This window comes from Carcharodon carcharias, chromosome 13 (assembly GCF_017639515.1).
Source record: "Carcharodon carcharias isolate sCarCar2 chromosome 13, sCarCar2.pri, whole genome shotgun sequence".
NCBI lineage: Eukaryota > Metazoa > Chordata > Chondrichthyes > Lamniformes > Lamnidae > Carcharodon > Carcharodon carcharias.
In genome coordinates this window covers 40,875,060-40,893,546 of record NC_054479.1, presented here as the reverse complement: position 1 = coordinate 40,893,546, position 18,487 = coordinate 40,875,060, and the positions used below count along the sequence as shown (strand labels likewise).

Sequence of the window (18,487 nt, the reverse complement as noted above, 5' to 3'; positions counted from 1 at the left end):
AAGGAAATGTGAGATTGTCTATTTTGACAGGACAGTCATACAGGATAATTTTCTATAGCTTAGAGCAGTGAGCAAAATTGGATAGGGACGTAAACAAGGATTTTTGTGAGTATAATTATAAGACATCTACGCATTCCAAAATTTTTTGGGGACAAAGGGAAAATAGTTGGAAAATGAACAAGATTAGAGATGAAGAGATGAGCACTTGGTTGAGGTATCACAGAGCAATTGTGGAGCCATACTCAAGAACGTGTCAGTACCTTTAAGGGCTGGGGAAGGAGAGAAATATGTGACACTTGCCATAATTCAATCTTGATGAGATTGCCAAGAGTGATGGGTTGCTAAAAACACTGCCAAATCTTTAGCCTCCAATTGAGATGACCTAGATTCAGCCTTGTTTCCTTATTGTTACGACCAGGTGAGGAGGGCTCGAATGGCTCCCCGCTTTGCTCTCTCATCATTTGATCACAGCATGTTTTTTTTGTTTGGAAAGGATATACTTGCCAATTCAGTGAGAACTTACCTGTTTACACACACTGATTATAAAAGAATCTACAGGACAGGTTTTTACTAAGAATGAGGTTCGCTTCATTATACTTAAACTGATCTAAACAAAAATAATAAAATACACACAGACTTTCACACGTGCACACTTGAAATTCACACACAGATTTTGGAATGGGGAAGGATAAGTTGGCCAAGTTAGAATCCTTAAAAAAGGTGAAAGAGTATACAGCCTGTAGTTTAGTGACTCGGCTGGCTTAGGCTGAACTCGATGGTCTCAGTGCTTCCGATTTAAAGATGTAGGCGATGGAGTTGGTTTAGCTTCAGGTGAGTGTAGTGCTGGGTTGGATATTTTAAGAAATCTCTGTCTACAGCAGGGCGTCCCTGAATGATCACAGTCAGCAAATGGGGCTCAAAGCTTACCAGGTGGGTTGGAGAAAAAAGGATGCAGGAGGGACCCACTTGGGTCTTCTCCCTAAGCCACTTGTCCTCCATTCTGCTGAGAAAACATGAGGTTTAAACATAAAGGTTTGACTTATCATGTGACCTTCATTCTCCAACAGCCTTGGGGATTCAGAAAAAGATATTGACTGCATTCCAAAGGTGACTGGTTCATGTCTGGAAGCAAACTTAGCCAGGGTCCCCATGTCCAAGCGATTAGTCTTAATGGCCCATCTCCAGCAGTTGAATACCTCCATGTGATTGCCATAGATGCCTCGCTAATGATACAGGAGATGTCCTTCACACTCCCCTGGAATCGTCATCTTTGATGGGTTTTGCAGACAGACTGACTCGACTCCAATGAATTGGAATGTGGAATGTTAGTAGTGCAAATTAGGGTTGCTGGGTTTTAAGAAGTCTGTTTTTAAAAGTTCAATTCAGGTTTCCAGCCAGTGGATTAAAAATCATTATTTGGCATAAAGCACATCTTCATGACACTTAAACCATTGAAGATATTCCTGTTTAAACATGCCTGCATTTGTTGCCAATGCCGTGCCTGCACAATTCTAGTGTTTTACTCTGGGCGGGCTTAAGGGCATGGGCGGGGATATGGTCTGGAAAACAGTAAGTGTTGACTTCTTTGACTGTCTTTGAGTTTTAACTGCTGCAAGTGTGAAAATTACTCTTGTTTAAAGTTAGGAAAGGGAAATAATAAATTGGGCATTTAATGTAATAACTGTTATAGGAATGTTGATCTATAATAATGTTATTGCATATGACTCTAACACAGTAAGCTTCAATATATAATGCTAAATAAATTCATATTTTATGTTTGTTGATTTCTAGAATCATGGGCAGCATTTTACGCCAGCGGGATTTTACGGTCCCACCGCAGTCAGTGGAGTTCAGAATGGCTCGCCGCATTTTATGACCCCGTTCCCTCTGTGATATGGCCGTAAAATTCAGGCCTATGTTTCACAAAGCAGCCCAGAAAATTGTAACAGGGATTGACCCTGATGGCTATAAAGCAGACCTGTGAAGCCCTCCCCCATGAACTCCCCATTACTGACCCAGTCTTAATCTTCCTCCGACCACGCTCTTCCCTCCGCAACATTAATGTCACTTGTTCACGGCTGCAGCCTTTTCTGGGGCCTTCCCTGCCCAACACACAGTCCAGACCTCTAGAGCGAGTTTTCCCATACAAGGGGAGGGGGTCTTGTATCCATGTAGGTGGAATTAAATTCATTGAAATTGATGTTGGCTCTGGTTCTCTGCTACCTTGTCCTGCAGGTCTGACAGGCGCAACGCCATTCTATTTCTGCGCATGCACAGACCAGTGCGCATGTACATTCTGGTATCAGTGGCCATCTTGCGTTGGCAGGAGACAATATTTTAACGCGTGACACTCAGTCTCCAAACCAAGTCATATTTTTCTCCCCATATCACTTTCCTTTGTTTTCCTCACCTTTGCAGGTTATTGTTTTCCACCCATTCTACAGCTGAGAGACAGGAATGGGCTTTCTTAGACTGTTATCATGAATGCTATCAATGTGAAACTGAGTTTAGCCAGCTAGAAATGCTTGTAGATGGAGAACATTAGTTTTACCTTCAATCCAGTTAATTTCTTGTTTAAATTGAGCGCAGAAAGATTTTAGTTTGAAAATACAATCTGTCCTTGAGTTGGAGGGGCCTGAGATGTCATTGTTATCACTTCAGGTGCAGTGTCCACTATCACATGCTTTGAAAAATCAAGTTTAGCTACTAATAAAATCTGATTGCAAAATAATATAACATCTGTTTAATCCTGAAAATATTTAACTCCACAGGTGTTCCCAGCTGCTCCCAGTACTGAAGGGTTATCTAGCTATGATATAGATTACAAATTAGTTACATGTAAGGCAAGAAAAGGCCAGAAGATGGAGCACTGAGTGAATTTAAATAGAGAGGGCAGCAGTGCAAATTAGTTGGACCAGTTACTAGGAGATAAAGCAGGCTGGAAAGATAGGTGGAATGTGAGAGAAACACATGGGAAGCAAATTGCAGTACTCTATTCCAATGACTTGGTGTGTTATAAGGGAACCTATATAAAAGTGCCTTCAAGGCTAAGATCTTAACTTTGTTCCAAAGTTTTTATATTTAGGCATGCTGCATCTTCTCCACTACAACACTACCAGCATTTGTTTTTGTAATTCACACATTGTAGAGATTTATTTTCCTTTCTCTACCTCTGCTACAGAATGGTAGCAAATTTTGATTCTTTACAGTTTTTAATGCTATAAAGTAAAATTGTAAGATTTAGATTTTGAGAATGTTTGAAAGTACATAGTATTCTTGGAATAAATATTTCAAACCGGTTAAATGCCTTGATTGTGAAGGACAGAAAAATATTTTCAATCAGAATTGCATGCTTTCAAAACACGATTTCCAATTTTTTAGCATATTATAGTTTGAGAGAATGTGCAAAAGTAATGTTATGAAGATCCAGCCTATTTGGCAATCTTGCTGGATTTGCACTCATGATTTATCTGGGTCTGTCTTCAGTTGGCTGCTATTCATTTCAGTGGGGAAAAGCTTTGTTATGAAGAAGAGTACTGAAATACAGAGCATTCAGTGTCTGCTGAAACTAGAGTTTTAATATTGAACTTTATAGTTTTTGCATTCACACAAGTAAACATTTCTCTGTTCAGGTAAAATATTCAAACTTTCCTGATTCTTTTAAGTCCTTAGGCTGCCAGTGACTCACTGTTCTCATCTTTCTGAGCAACTCATGTTTAAGCTTTCAGCTCATATAGTCTGACACTGAAACAAATGGTATATGCAAGAAGGCCAGCTTTTGCTTTTTTACACAAATATTGTGTACTGAGGAGGCTGTACTGAACCAATATATTCATCAGAGCCTGACTACTGGCATACAGTAAACTAATTTGTGGCTCTGTGAAGCTTAATGGCGTTTCTAGGCAGTACTTTAAATTGGTAAAACGTTCAGTGTCTCCCCCACCCCATTTTGTCTGGGTGTTACGATTTGTCAATGTTTAGTGTAAGATTCTCAATACAGTTCTCAACTGATTGAATATAAATTACTTTGTCTTTATGTTTATGACATGTACCCTGGATTTCTTTAAAATCCTAGCATTGTATGGTGGATGATCATCGGTTAGAGTTGAAGATATCAGACAGAGCTACAATGTAAGTATTTTGATTTTATTTAGTTATTAAATGAATTGAGTACATCTGTTTATTTGAAGCCCTGACCCAAATATTAAATATATGATGATACAGCTGCACTCATAGAACTTAGGGTTTTAAGTAAGGAATTTTGTGCTTTTGCGTTTATAGTTATTTTGCAAAACTGTTTATGCTGCAGTTTAAGACTTTTGCTCAAATTGAGAAATAATTTGATGGATTCAATGTGTCGTTTGATGTGCGAGATGTCTCCACAATCCACATTTTAGCGTTTAGGTGCCTTGTAATGGAATGGTTTCTTTTTGAAACTATAAAATGAAGAATGGAAAGAATAAACAAGTGCTAGCATTCATTCTTTAAATTTCACTGGGATTGATTTCAGAGGTAGGCATACATTGCTTATACATTTTATTTAAAGGTAATTGTATTGGAATGTCTAACAAGTGTGTCGATGCTAGTTTTGAAAACTTATTTAGAATTGCATGGAAATTTCTTTCATGGGCATCTAAAGTTATAAAGAGCGAATTGTAATCCAACAAAGGACTGCTACCAGGTTTTCAGGGTCCCACCAACATAATTGTTTACCAGTCCAAGTGGCAGTGGAAATAAAGGTAGCATTAATTCTGGAAATTAACAATAGCCATTGATTTTAATGGAGGTGGAGTTATGGCAGCAAATGTCTCATTGTGATGGAGATAGAGCAACACAGAAGGCTTAGGAAATTATGAAGTAGTCATGACATAAATCATAATTTCTTGGAAAATCTGTGATGGAATAATGGCATTTGCCATTAAAATTATGTGGGTTCACAGGAAAATCTAGGCTAATGTCACAATGTAATGTTGCTCAGAAGCATCCTTTTCACTTTTAGAGACAATTCTATTCCTAACCGTGCATTTACACTACGGACGGATATGTACAAAGTTCTTCCTGCCAAAAATTCTGGTTAAATTTTAATGCCAACAAAAACTGACTTGACCATACACCAGTTCTATTATACTGCGCCTCATAAATGAGCAAAGTGGCACCTGCTACAGGTGATTTCACACCAATTGCTTAAATTCAATTGGTTAACTTTGCACCAGAGTTGCATTGCACAGTATGCAGTGTTGTGAAACCATTCTTTTCATTGTGCCAACTGTATAGCTTAACCACTCAATATTAAATATTATAGAAAGCTATGAACTGAAATTGCTGTTTAGGTATTCAGAATATTTGCTTGCATTTGTTAATGTAGAAATCTTCTTTATACACAGTTGTTTTGGAGTTACAATTTAGAGTAAAGTAACTGATAACAATACCTTTTTCAATTGACACAAAACCTCCATGCAGGCCAGCAAGCACCAAAGCAGTTTAGCTCAATTGAGCAGTCTGAGTGCTTGCATTTACAAAGTAGTAATAAATCATTTAATCAAACATTAGCAGGGTTTCTGGCTCCATATATTTAGCTGTTGAGGAAGTTTCAGAAATAGTCATTATTTTTAGAATTGGTGACATAAAATGTGCAAAATATGTACAGGGCAGTGAAAGCATTTATTTTCCTCCCTCGCATTCAATTTGAGAACAGCTTGCACATTAGAAACTTAACTGCTGTGAAAAACCGTGGGCAGAATTTTACACCCTGCTGGCTTGCACGTGTCTGACTTGATTGGGCATAAAATTACGGGCGATGTATCCTGACGTCATCGTGCACTTGCGCGATATTTCGGTCTGTAGGGGCACGCATGTGCCAGAGCCAAGCCTGCCATTAATTAAAAGGCCACTAAAGGTGCTTAACAGTCCAATTGACAGTGATTTTTTCCTTGCCCGTGTGGCTTTGCACTCGCTGCGTGGGCAAAACAGGCAGGCAGCGAGCTGACATTTTCAGAAACCCCATCCGTAAGCGGGATTAAAATGGTCAGCAGCATTGCCAGTGAGTAGTGAGGAGTTTTGGGGATAGTTTGTTGCTGGTTTCTGCAGCAACATCTCTGTTCAGGGCTTCATTCTTAGCATTTACAGGCTTCATTTCAGGACTTTGGTATCTGCAGGGCCCCTGGAGGATTCAGACCGTGTAGACCCTTCCAGGTTAAGACAGCCTTCCGTTACCCTGGTAATTGGGATTGTGGTCTCTGCTGATGGCGGCACCTCTGGAGGAAGAGAGGGGCAGAAGGGAGAGGAGGCCAGGTGTCCCAATGCAACTTCCAGGGGAGGACTTGTGGGAGGAGAGACACAGGCACAAGAGGCGCAGAGCCAGCAGGAAGTCCAAGGCGGAAAAGGCCGCAGAAGATGCCATTATCCTACTGCCAGGGTTTACAGGCAGCATTGCAGCTACCTCAGTCTGTCTGAGGTGCAATGCCAAAGGAGACTCCACCTCTCGAGAGACAGTGACCTCCATTTGCCAGATGATTGGGCCTGAGATTGGCTCCAACTTTGTGGACGGACCCACCCCACGCCAGTGGCTCTGAAGGTCATAGTGGCTCTCAACGCCTATGCCTCCGGTTCTTTCCAGGGGACAGTGGGGGATCTATGTGGAGTCTCCTAACCAGCAGTCCACAGTTGCGTCAAGCTGGTGACAGAAGCTCTGTTCAGGCGGGTCTTGACCTTCATTCTTTATTTTGCAAATGAGGCCAGCCAGACTGAGCAAGCCAGAAGTTTTGCAGCGATTGCTGGTTTCCCCTGCGTCCATGGTGCAGTTGACATCAAGGCAGCAGCAGGTCAGCCGGGTGCCTTCGTCAACAGGAAGGAATTCCACTCCATGAATGTGCAGATAATGTGTGACTGCAGGTTGCATATTCTGCAAGCCTGTGTAAGGTACCTTGGCAGCTCCCATGACGCTTACATCCTGAGATACTTCCAGGTGCCGAGGCTCTTCAGTGCTCCAGCCTGAACGGGATGGGTGGGTGCTGGGTGACAAGGGCTATCCGTTGAAGAGATGGCTCATAACGCCTCTCCATCACCCAAGAACAGAGGCAGAGAAGTGTTACTCAGGCCATAATGAGAAAAACACAATCTATCTTATTCTGATAGTTCAATAATATTTAGATAAAAGCTCCTGGTCTTCAACCTTCAACCCCAGACTAGCATACATAAAGTAAACATAAATGAACTTAAAATCACCCGTGAACTGTCCCTGTTGTGCTTAAGGTGCTTTAAACTGACATTTGCGAGTGCTACATCTTGGTGCTCCCCCCTCGCTGGCACCGGTATGGGAAACAGCCTGCTGACTATTGTCTTGTTGGCCTTAATGACCATGGCGGTAACCCTCTGGCCAGTGGAGCCTATACTAACTCCACCTGGGAGGGAGCAGTCAGTGCCACGGTTGGCATCTCCCCAGTTGCTGCAGCCTCATCAGATGCCACAGTCACTGGCAGAGGGGCAGAGAAACTGCTGCCATCATGCAGAGATGACAGGAAGCTCATGCGCCAATGTGAGGTCGCTCTGGACCTCCCTGCTCACAATTGATGGACGGGAACCTAGATGTGATACCTGGTGCCTCACCTATCTCCCACACTGGCACTGACCACCTGAAGTCAGTGCCTGTGTGAGGGCTTGCAGGTCCAAGTGCAACCCCAGGAATCCCTAATTCTGTTCCTGGAGCTGTCTGTCCATGAGAGTCTCAATGGAGGAGGCCATGACAGTCAATGCAATGCTGATGCTCCGCATGGACTCCTCCATCATGGAACCATGGCATGCATACCCTTATGGATCTCTGTGACGTTGTCCAGCACAATCTTGCTGGGCATCCGGCATCTGCCTCGTAATGGGCAACTCCAGAGGCTCATCATCAGCTTCCGACTGAGCATCGTCCTAGTCCCCAGCAGTCCTCCAACTGCCGGCGCCCTGAGCACACTCTGCCTCTGCTGCACCTCAAGCGAGTGTGAAATTCCCTTACCAATTTGCACCAAGATACTAGCCGCCTGTATAATGCCCACCGATGTGCTGGTATCTGTGCTGGTGCCTGCTTCAGAAATCGGGTGATGCAGGTGCAACAGAAGCTCGTTGGTCCTCCGGTGTCAGGGGTGGCCCGTCAGACATGTCATTAGTTAAACTCATCACACTGTCACTGCATGCCAGGCATCCTGGTGAGACCATGGAGATCTGAAACAAGGTGCTCTCTTCTTCCAGTGATCGATGGGGACTCCTGGCTTGAGTCTCACATCAGTGAAGAGACTGCATTTGAATGGTTGCACAAACCAAAAGTCTCACGTCTGTGTACTGCACTCTTATCTTGATCTGGCACCCCCGCCCCTCCATGCCTGGTTGCACGAGGCGCATGCTTGCTCTCGAGCCCCAGGACATCTTGCTCGTATCTGAAAAGGACTAGGAGGTTAGCGGGGCCGCTGCCGGTCCGTGACCTTTCAGTATTGTTGTAGGCTGTCTTCTCCTGAAAGAACAGAGTAGCATTGATTAGCCCACTCTGTATCTGTAATGCCGTTGCAGCCTGGCCAACCCCAGCTGAGGAGCACCTGTCAGGGCACATCCAAGCTGTGGGCCTCGAGCCACAAGGCACTCAGTCCAAGCAGCCAGGGCTCACCCCATTGGCCAGCTCCAGCGTCATTGACAGTTGGCACTCAGACTCTAGCATCCCGGGGGACGGCCACACTTTAACACTTCTGCACACTGACCCAAGCCAACATGGTACTCACCCACCCTGAGCGCAACAGGTCATTGAAGCGCTTCCAGCACTGGACCCAGGTGTGCTGCACCACATCGTAGCTGCTCACCATTGTTGCCACCGCCTCCCGCGCCCTCTTGGTGAGGAGCAGTGGCCTCATCCTCCCATCCCTGGGAACAAGGGTGTCCCTCCTGGCACCCACCTCCTTCAGGAGAACGGCGATGCACTCATCAGAAAAGCAGGGGCTGAGTGCCCATCTGACCTGCCGTGTCCAGCTGCACTCAACTCCATTGCAAAAGTACAGGAAACGTATTTCCGTGGCAGCCTTCCAGGGGCCGCCTGGGTCACTTTTAAACTGGCCGTGGGTCGCCATTGGACCTGGCAGCCAACCACCCCCTGCCCTTGTTTGGCCATTCCTGGCCAGCGTGGAGCCACGTTTCACACTGGGCAGGCCTTAATTGGCCCACCAGTGTGAAATCACGGTTGGGGTCCAATCACAGGCGGCAGGCCATTTCGCAGCCATTCCCCAGCCCTCCTATTGCGCCCACTCAACGGCCTCAAAATCCTGCCCCATTGAAAAGTAGATGAGATCACGTTACCTCTTCTAGCTTGAAAAACCCCCACTAGCCTGGCTTTTATTCAGATTTTGTGCCACTTGAATAGATAATTTAATGAGGCACTAGTAAGTGAACACTGACATCTTTCTGTATGTGAAGATTTGGAAACCGCTTCAGATAATTCTTGCTGCTACAGGGTAACAGTTCTACGAAGTTCTTCATAACTGGTCTTGCTGTTCTTGAATTCTACCTAGTTTCCTGCATTGTGATGTCCAATTTTTAACTGCATTAGAAACATAACAAAATATTTTTGTATGCAGATCTCTGAATCCAGCTAGAAAAATCCAAAAAGCAAAGAAACAAAAGGTCTCCAAAATTCTGATTCGAAATATCCCTTTCCAGGCAAAAGTGAAGGAAATCCACGAGCTTTTCAGGTAATAAACTAAGATTTTTCAGTTGTTCGTCACCAAACCAGAACTTTGAGTTTTCTATGGCATTGCACGTGGTAAATTGGAGAACTTGAACTTTTTTATCTATCTCACTGTTGTTTTGTTCCTGTTCTTCTTTGTCTCATTTATTTTGCTTCTCTATACTGAAAGAATGAAATAGGAACTTTGTTTCATATAATGCCATCAATGACTCGGTTTACCTCAAGGCACTTAACAAGGTGCTCCTGAAATGTCGTCATTGTTGCAATGTAGGGAAGCACAGACACCAATGTGCATTAAGATCTGTTTTAATAAATTGTGAGATTAGTCAAAAAGAAAAAGGAAGCATTCGTAAGGGCTAGAAGGCTGGGAACCGATGAAGCTCATGGAGAATATAAAGAAAGTAGGAAGAAACTTAAGCAAGGAGACAGGAGGGCTAAAAGGGGTCATGAAAAGTCATTGGCAACCAGGATTAAGGAAAATCCCAAGGCCTTTTATACATATGTAAAAAGCAAGAGGGTAGCCAGGGAAAGGGTAGGCCCACTCAGGGACAGAGGTGGGAATCGGTGTGTGGAGCCAGAAGAAATGGGAGAGATACTAAATGAGTACTTCTCATCAGTATTCACCAAAGAGAAGGACTTAACGGTCGATTTGTCTAGGGAAGAGTGTGTAGATTGCCTGGATCATGTTGCGATCAAAAAAGAGGTGTTAGGCGCCTTGAAGAATATTAAGGTGGATAAGTCCCCGGGGCCAGATGGGATCTACCCCAGAGTACTGAGGGAGGCAAGGGAGGAGATTGCTGGGGCCTTGACAGAAATCTTTGTATCCTCACTGGCTACGGGTGAGGTCCCAGAGGACTGGACAATGGCCAATGTTGTTCCATTGTTTAAGAAGGGTAGCAGGGATAATCCAGGAAATTACAGGCCAGTGAGCCTTACGTCAGTGGTAGGGAAATTATTGGAGAAGATTCTTCGTGACAGGATTTACTACCATTTGGAAGCAAAAGGGCGTATTAGTCAGGGGCAGCATGGTTTTGTGAAGGGGAGATCGTGTCTCACTAACTTGATCGAGTTTTTTGAGGAAATGACAAATATGATCAACGATGGAAGGGCAGTGGATGTTATCTACATGGATTTCAGTAAGGCCTTTGATTAGGTCCCTCATGGCAGACTGGTACAGAAGGTAAAGTCACACGGGCTCAGAGGTGAGCTGGCTAGATGGATACAGAATTGGCTTGGTCATAAAAGACAGAGGGTAGCAGTGGAAAGGTGCTTTTCTGAATGGAGAGCTGTGACTAGTGTTCGGCAGGGATCAGTGCTGGGACCTTTGCTGTTTGTAATATACGTAAATGATTTGGAGGAAAATGTAACTCGGCTAATTAATAAGTTTGCAGGCGACACTAAGGTTGGAGGAGTTGCAGATAGTGAAGAGTCAAAGGATACAATGGGATATAGATCGGTTGGAGACTTGGGCGGGGAAATGGCAGATGGAGTTTAATCTGGACAAATGCGAGGTAATGTGTTTTGGAAGGTCTAACACAGGTAGGAATTATACAGTAAATGGCAGAACCCTTAAGTGCATCGACGGGCAGAGGGATCTGGGTATACAGGTCCACAGGTCACAAAGTGGCAACGCAGGTGGATAAGGTAGTCAGGAAGGCATATGGCATGCTTGCCTTCATCGGCAGGGGTATTGAATATAAAAGCTGGGAAGTCATGCTGCAGCTGTATAGAACCTTGGTTAGGCCACACTTGTAATATTGCGTGTAATTCTGGTCGCCACATTACCAGAAGGATATGGAGACATTGGAGAGCGTGCAGAGGAGGTTTACCAGGATGCTGCCTGGTCTGGAGGTTATTAGCCATGAGGAGAGGTTGGAGAAACTCGGATTGTTCTCACTAGTGCGACGGAGATTGAGGGGCGACTTGATAGAAGTTTACAAAATTATGAGTGGCATGGACAGAGTAGATAGTCAGAAGCTTTTTCCCAGGGTGGAAGAGTCAATTACTAGGGGACATAGATTTAAGGTGAGAGGAGAAATGTGCGGGGCAAGTTTTTTACGCAGAGTGTAGTGAGTGTTTGGAATTGGCTGCCAGAGGAGGTGGTGGAAGCAGGTACGATAGTGGTGTTTAAGAGGCAGCTTGACAAATACATGAATAGGATGGGAATAGAGGGATATGGACCCTGGAAGTGCAAAATGTTTTAGTTTGACTGGCAATATGATCGGCGCAGGCTTGAAAGGCCGAAGGGCCTGTTCCTGTGCTGTACTTTTCTGTCGAAGGGTCATGAGGACTCGAAACGTCAACTCTTTTCTTCTCCGCCGATGCTGCCAGACCTGCTGAGTTTTTCCAGGTAATTCTGTTTTTGTTTTGTACTTTTCTTTGTTCTTTGTAAACTTGATTGTTAAAAATGTTGCATCTGCATGCACTTCTGTCTAGACATGATTTTTTTTTATTGTCACCCATTTGTGCCATGTTTTTGCAATTGCCAATTTTGCTGATGGAGCTCCAAAACAAAAACAAAAACAGAGTTACCTGGAAAAACTCAGCAGGTCTGGCAGCATCGGCGGAGAAGAAAAGAGTTGACGTTTCGAGTCCTCATGACCCTTCGACAGAACTGATGGAGCTGTTGACTGCACAATCTGGCTTCCACAATTTCTGAAATTTTTTCATTTGCCATTTTTTCTGTCTGTGATTTAAAAAAAAAACAATTTCATGGAAACATTGGAGGCACCGCAAAATCGGGTATGCATAAACTGACAGCCAAGCACTATAATGTGTTTGTGCGCATGCTTGTGATCTCCTATGGTTTTGCGCACAAAGCCGAGGGTGTTATTTTCTGGCTCCATCTGTTTCCAGGATCATCCGATCCCATCGAAAGCCAATGAACTTGTGGCTGTGCCACCGAATACCCCGCAGCGGGTCCTGCCATGACGGGGCGTAAAATCCCGGCCCAAGCCTAAGTATAGTATTAAGCTGAAGCAAGGTTAGAAGATTGGAAGAAAATTGGATCAAGATGAGGAGAAGCTAAAAGAGGTTGAAGAGTAGCTGTGATGGACATGTGAGTGACAGGGAATAGAACAAAGGGAAAGGATGAAAGGGACCGGGTTAGAAAATTAAATAGAAGAGTCTTTGTAGAATGACGCAGGAAAAGAGAAATCGGGAAACCTTTTCAGGAGGACTGGTCAGTCGAGTGGAATTGGGGTTGAGTTGGGTGGTGGGGGGTGCATGTATGTCCAAGGGCAAAAAATTTGGAGAGGGCATGGGAGAAAAACTACATTAATATTATAAAAGCGAAACCCCACGAATGCTTGAAATCCAAGAATTGAAATAGAAAATGCTGGAAATACTTAGGTCAGGCAACATCTGTGGAGAGGGAAAAATTTAGAGTTCATCAGGTCATCAATGTGAAACATTGGGCTGTGACCTCCGAGCTCTCCAGTGTCGGATTCGGGGAAGTATCCCAAAGATGCGCTGGGGAATCCATCTGGGAAGTTCCCAGCTAAGGGTTTGCACTGCAGTTGCCTGGAAGTGCACGCTTCCTCTGGACAATAGTGCTGCACTAGGAACTATGAAAATGTGGTTTAAATTGCAAACTTCGGATGGTTTCGCCAGGGTTATACTAATAATTACACAGAAAAAGCTAGAAGGATTAAAACCTCTTCTAGCTTCTGGGTAATTGTTGTAAAGACCCAGACAGATCTGCTTTTATTTTAGCTGCAGAGCTATACTGGTTCAAGACTGGGAGAGGGATGATGGGCCTTGGGGAAGTTTAACTTGGGAGCAGGGCTGGGTGGTGTTGAATTAGGAGAGGGAAAAATTTAGAGTTCATCAGGTCATCAATGTGAAACATTGGGCTGTGACCTCCGAGCTCTCCAGTGTCGGATTCGGGGAAGTATCCCAAAGATGCGCTGGGGAATCCATCTGGGAAGTTCCCAGCTAAGGGTTTGCACTGCAGTTGCCTGGAAGTGCACGCTTCCTCTGGACAATAGTGCTGCACTAGGAACTATGAAAATGTGGTTTAAATTGCAAACTTCGGATGGTTTCGCCAGGGTTATACTAATAATTACACAGAAAAAGCTAGAAGGATTAAAACCTCTTCTAGCTTCTGGGTAATTGTTGTAAAGACCCAGACAGATCTGCTTTTATTTTAGCTGCAGAGCTATACTGGTTCAAGACTGGGAGAGGGATGATGGGCCTTGGGGAAGTTTAACTTGGGAGCAGGGCTGGGTGGTGTTGAATTAGGGGAGCTGATAGTCAATCTTAGTGAAAAAGGCCATGAGCACCTTGCATTTTTGAAGGGGAGGTAGGAGAGAGAAATTTAATGAGATGGCTGGTAGTGGAGAAAAACTTGGGGTTATATTTGCATTTCAGGATGACCCTGAAGTAGATACTACTGTTAGAAGAGATTGAGGACAAAAGCACTAGATATGGTTCACCCAGCTTTTCAGAATTTGTGCCTGAGGTATGAACTATCTGTGCATATATTATGAAAACAACAGTCCTGGAAGTGGGCATGACTCACAAGTGATACTGCAGTAAGGAAAAGGTACAGTGCATGAGGAAAATTGGGCTCACTATGCTGGCAGTTCTATGGAGACCTACAGGGGTAATCGAAACAACAACACTGTGTTACCTTTGGCAGTGAAGACTATCACTGTGCTCAACCCTTTTATGCCACAGAACCTTCCATGCACCAAAGGATTCATGGAGTTGATTTTTGTGCCATTTTAGGCAACTGAATTTATTTTCAAAACATTTTAGTGTTATTTTTGCCATCAAAAATCCATTTGCAATTTTTCCCATAATGCAGCTTAGCCTGTCTGCAGCCTTCTTTCTAAATTGGACTTTCCATAATTGCTATTGAGCACAGATATGTTAACTTTATTAGTATATTACCCCCTCCACAGTTGGATTAACAACCTTTCCAATATTTATACTGATTATAAGTGCCTTGGTAGCTGCTGGGGAAGAGGTTAAAAAGTCGTCATATAGATGCTTTTTTCCTTGTAAAACTTAGGTGCAATTCTTGAAGATGCAATTTTATCAGAACACGGCATTGCTGCAATTACTTTAATGAATGTTAAAATATGAAGAAAGATATGTGGGAGGTATGAAAACCCGCCCAAGAATCTTGATTCATGTGATTTTATAAATGGAGCTGATTGCTGATGTCCACTTGGCTATATAATTTACACTAAGAGTAAGATGTCACATGTAGCTGAGGACTAATCTCATTTTAATCATGTACAATTTTGAAACAGTGCTAGGAAGACGTAGTCTGAAATGTGCTTTTTTCTTACTGCAGACTGCATAAGGAAAAAAAACCCATGCAAAGTAATGTACTTCCTGGGTTTATTCACCAGAGGGCACAATAGGATTATAATTTGAATTTAATCCAAGTCAATTTTCTACTCGAGTCATTTTGTGGCTCAGTAAACATGAGACAAGAAATGAGTTAAAGGTTTATCTTAAATGCTGAGCAAATGAAGGGCTATAATTACTACCTTTTAAGATTTTTCACAAAAGTTATCTATAATTAGGTTAGGTCTGAGCAGTTTCATAATGGATTAAGAGTTAGAAAACCCAGAAGCCAGGATGTTCCAGTGATTAAACAAAGCAAGAGGACTCACACCTGTACTTCCCTACATGGTTTGTTGCTGGTTTTAGCCAGGGAAGACCAAGAAAGATGCTGTTTCTCTATAGGGTCCTAAGGAAAATAGATGGTTTATTCATTTTTGACTGCAATTGTTCGCCAGCTTGTCAGTGTTGAATGGCAGTAGCTTGCAAGCAGGCCAGCTGCTTTCATGACTAGGAATTGATGCACAGTGAAATTTAAGAGTGGAAGGGCACTTACAATCATTTTAATTTATTTTAATGATTGGAACTCATGTCTAAGGAAATTTTACTTTCTATAGAAATTGAGCTAAATAAAGATGTATTTGAAACAGTAGTGGAGGTGCTTTCACTGAATGGTTCACTTAGTAAATGTTATGTTGTAAACTATTTAAAGGTATTAAAAAGTAGCCAATGGCAATTGTTTGTTTTAAGAAAATGCTGTGGGTCAGTAACAAATCTTAAACTTCTGCATGAACAAAGTTATAATCTTTCACTTTGTCAGCTGATTTAAGGCACAATTTACAGTAATGACGTTTTTTGCAATTCAATTATGCAGTTGGTGTTAAAATGATTGTTTTCTAATCTAAGATCACAAAATTATAATTGTTGAATTTGAGAAAGATTTTTTGACTCCTGAACGAGTTTATTAATGTTTACAATTTTTATAACAAAGGTTACTTCAGGTTGGTACATACTTTTGTTACTCATGTCACTGTTTATTGAGTATTAACTTCTTATTGAAAAAATTCCTAACGGGACAGAAAAGTAACTTGTTAGAACTGTCTTGTTGCATATACATTTTTCAAAGAGAAGTGCCACATTGGTTGATTTCCTACAAGCAAGACAGGAAGTTGCTCTGCATTAAATGTTTTACGAAAGCATTTACAGAGAGGCTATTGGCTTTTATTCTTAAGAACTGATCAAATTTTCAATTAAATTATTTTGCCACAAATAGCCCTACGTTGAACATTTATGGATGAGATATTGAAGATATTTAAATGAGGGAACAGAATTCCTAATGGAACATTGGTATAAATGATGTTCTTTGTGGAAATTATTAATGTCATGGGTGTAAGGACTACTTTTTGCAGGCACATTTTTGAATTGAAGTCAAGTTAAAATATTTGGCAAAAGGGAACTGTCTTAGTTCTTTGAGGGCGAAAACAATTGCAGATGTGCTTTGAAATTGGGGCATTAGAACAATTTCTAGCTTTCTTAGAAGTTGATGCCAGGATTGATTTAGGTCTGGAAGTTCTGAAACAGTGACCCTATCTTTGCTATCAGTGCAGTTTTACAGACTTGAAAAGACATGCTCTGTTTTGACTTGACACCAAAAGCATTGAATCACCTCACTTGGTAGTGAGAGTTAAATACCTACCATGCACTCTGATTTTGTTTTTGACCATGTTTCCCACTGGATCAGCACACTCTGTTCTTCTGTATATACATTTGATGTGTCATTGTCAGTTGCAGGCTTTGTGGGAATTATTCCATAAACATCTGAAACTAGTCATGATCTATTCTCGGGTTTCTAGCAAAGTAATGCTTTTTTGGAATTGTGTTTGTTAGCACTTAAGAGTAAGCTGTTGCAGACTTAAGTTTGTTTAAAATCATTTTGACATACTACATGTCTATTGTTGAAATCTGTACAAAATAATTACACTAAATTTTTATTTTTTTAAAGATTTTTATAGACATGCAATTCAACATGAATTTTTGTATTGACAAGTTGTTCATTCCATAATTTTCAAAGCTTATTTTGTAGCATTACATTGCTGGAGGGAAAGTTTAGGTTCCATATACAAATCCTTGGCAAGACAGGTTGATAAGTTGTTTTTAAAAAAAGTACGTAGGATTCTTGGTTTTATAAATAGAGGCATAAAGTACAAAACAAAGAAGTCGCTCTTAAACTTTATAAATCACTGACTTGACCTCTGCTGGAGTAGGGTTTCCAGTTCAAGCCCTTGGAGAGGGTACAGGGATTATTTGCTACAATGAGACCAGGGATGAAGGGATTAGAATAACTGGGATTGCTCTCCTTGGAGCAGAGGAAGTTGAGGGGTGATTTAATCGAGGTTTTCAAATACATGGGTTTTAATGAGTCGTACAGGAGAAACTCTATTTATACCTGGGATGGGGGTATTATGAGGAAAGTTTGGACAGACAGGGTCTGTATCCATTGGAGATTAGAAGATTGAGAGGTGATCTTATTGAAACATATAAGATCCTGAGGGGACTTGACAGGGTAGATGCTAAAAGGATGATTCCCCTGATGGGAGAGACTAGAACAAGAGACACAGTTTAAAAATAAGGGACCTCCCATTTAAGATGGAGATGAAAAGAAATTTTTTTCTCTGAGGGTCGTGAACTTTCAGAACGCTCTTCCCAGAGAGCGGTGGAAGCAAGGTCAGTGAATAATTTTAAGGTGGAGGTCGATAAATTCTTGACTAACAAGGGAGTCAAAATCAGGGGTAGGCAGAATGTGGAGTTGAGGCCGCAATCAGATCAGCCATGATTTTATTGAATAGAGGAGTAGGCTTAAGGGACCGAATGGCCTATTCCTCCTCATTCGCATGTAAATATTTTCCACTGGCGGTATGGTCAGTGCAGTCTTAAGCTAATTGGCAAAAGAATTGGGTGGGGGGGGTGGGGGGAGACCGGAGGATGAATTTTTTTAATGCAGTGAGTTTTTAAGATCTGGAATGCAATGCACTGCCTAAATGGTAGTTGCAGCAGGCTCAGTAATACATTTTAAAAGGAAGATAAATGTATACTTGAAAAAAAACCATTGACATGTCCATCTCTCCCTGAAGGCCATGTCAGAATCCTTCAATCAAGTTTCCGCTCTTGCCACAATATCGAAATAGCTCTTGTGTACACGTGCAACATTAAGATCGCCTATTTCCACCTCTGTAGCATGGCCCGAGTCTGTCTAAGCTCACCTACTGCTGAAACCTTCACCCATACTTTTGTTACTTCTAGACTAGACTATTTCAGTGCACTCCTAGTCAGCCTCCTATATTCTACCCTCCCTTCTTGACATAGCACATGGGCAGCAAAGATTTCTAACTTATACCAGGTCATGATTACCCATCAACCTGTGCTCATTGACCAACATTGCCTTAAAATTCTCATCCTAGTGTACAAATTCAAGAGGTTTTG

General features: G+C 42.4%; 1 protein-coding gene across 11 annotated transcripts in view; it reads left to right on the top strand.

The window, feature by feature from the left end:
• The window catches only part of rbm19 (RNA binding motif protein 19), a 276,899-nt gene that overhangs the window by 89,923 nt on the left and 168,489 nt on the right, over nt 1-18,487 (top strand). For all 11 annotated transcript variants that reach the window (XR_005944826.1, XM_041202778.1, XM_041202779.1 and 8 more), the window contains 2 exons: nt 4,076-4,131; nt 9,600-9,713. Coding sequence is in view for 10 of the 11 variants with exons in the window: in XM_041202778.1 (XP_041058712.1) it covers nt 4,076-4,131; nt 9,600-9,713 (170 nt within the window). In the remaining variant the exon portion in view is untranslated. The remainder of the gene's footprint in view (nt 1-4,075; nt 4,132-9,599; nt 9,714-18,487) is intronic.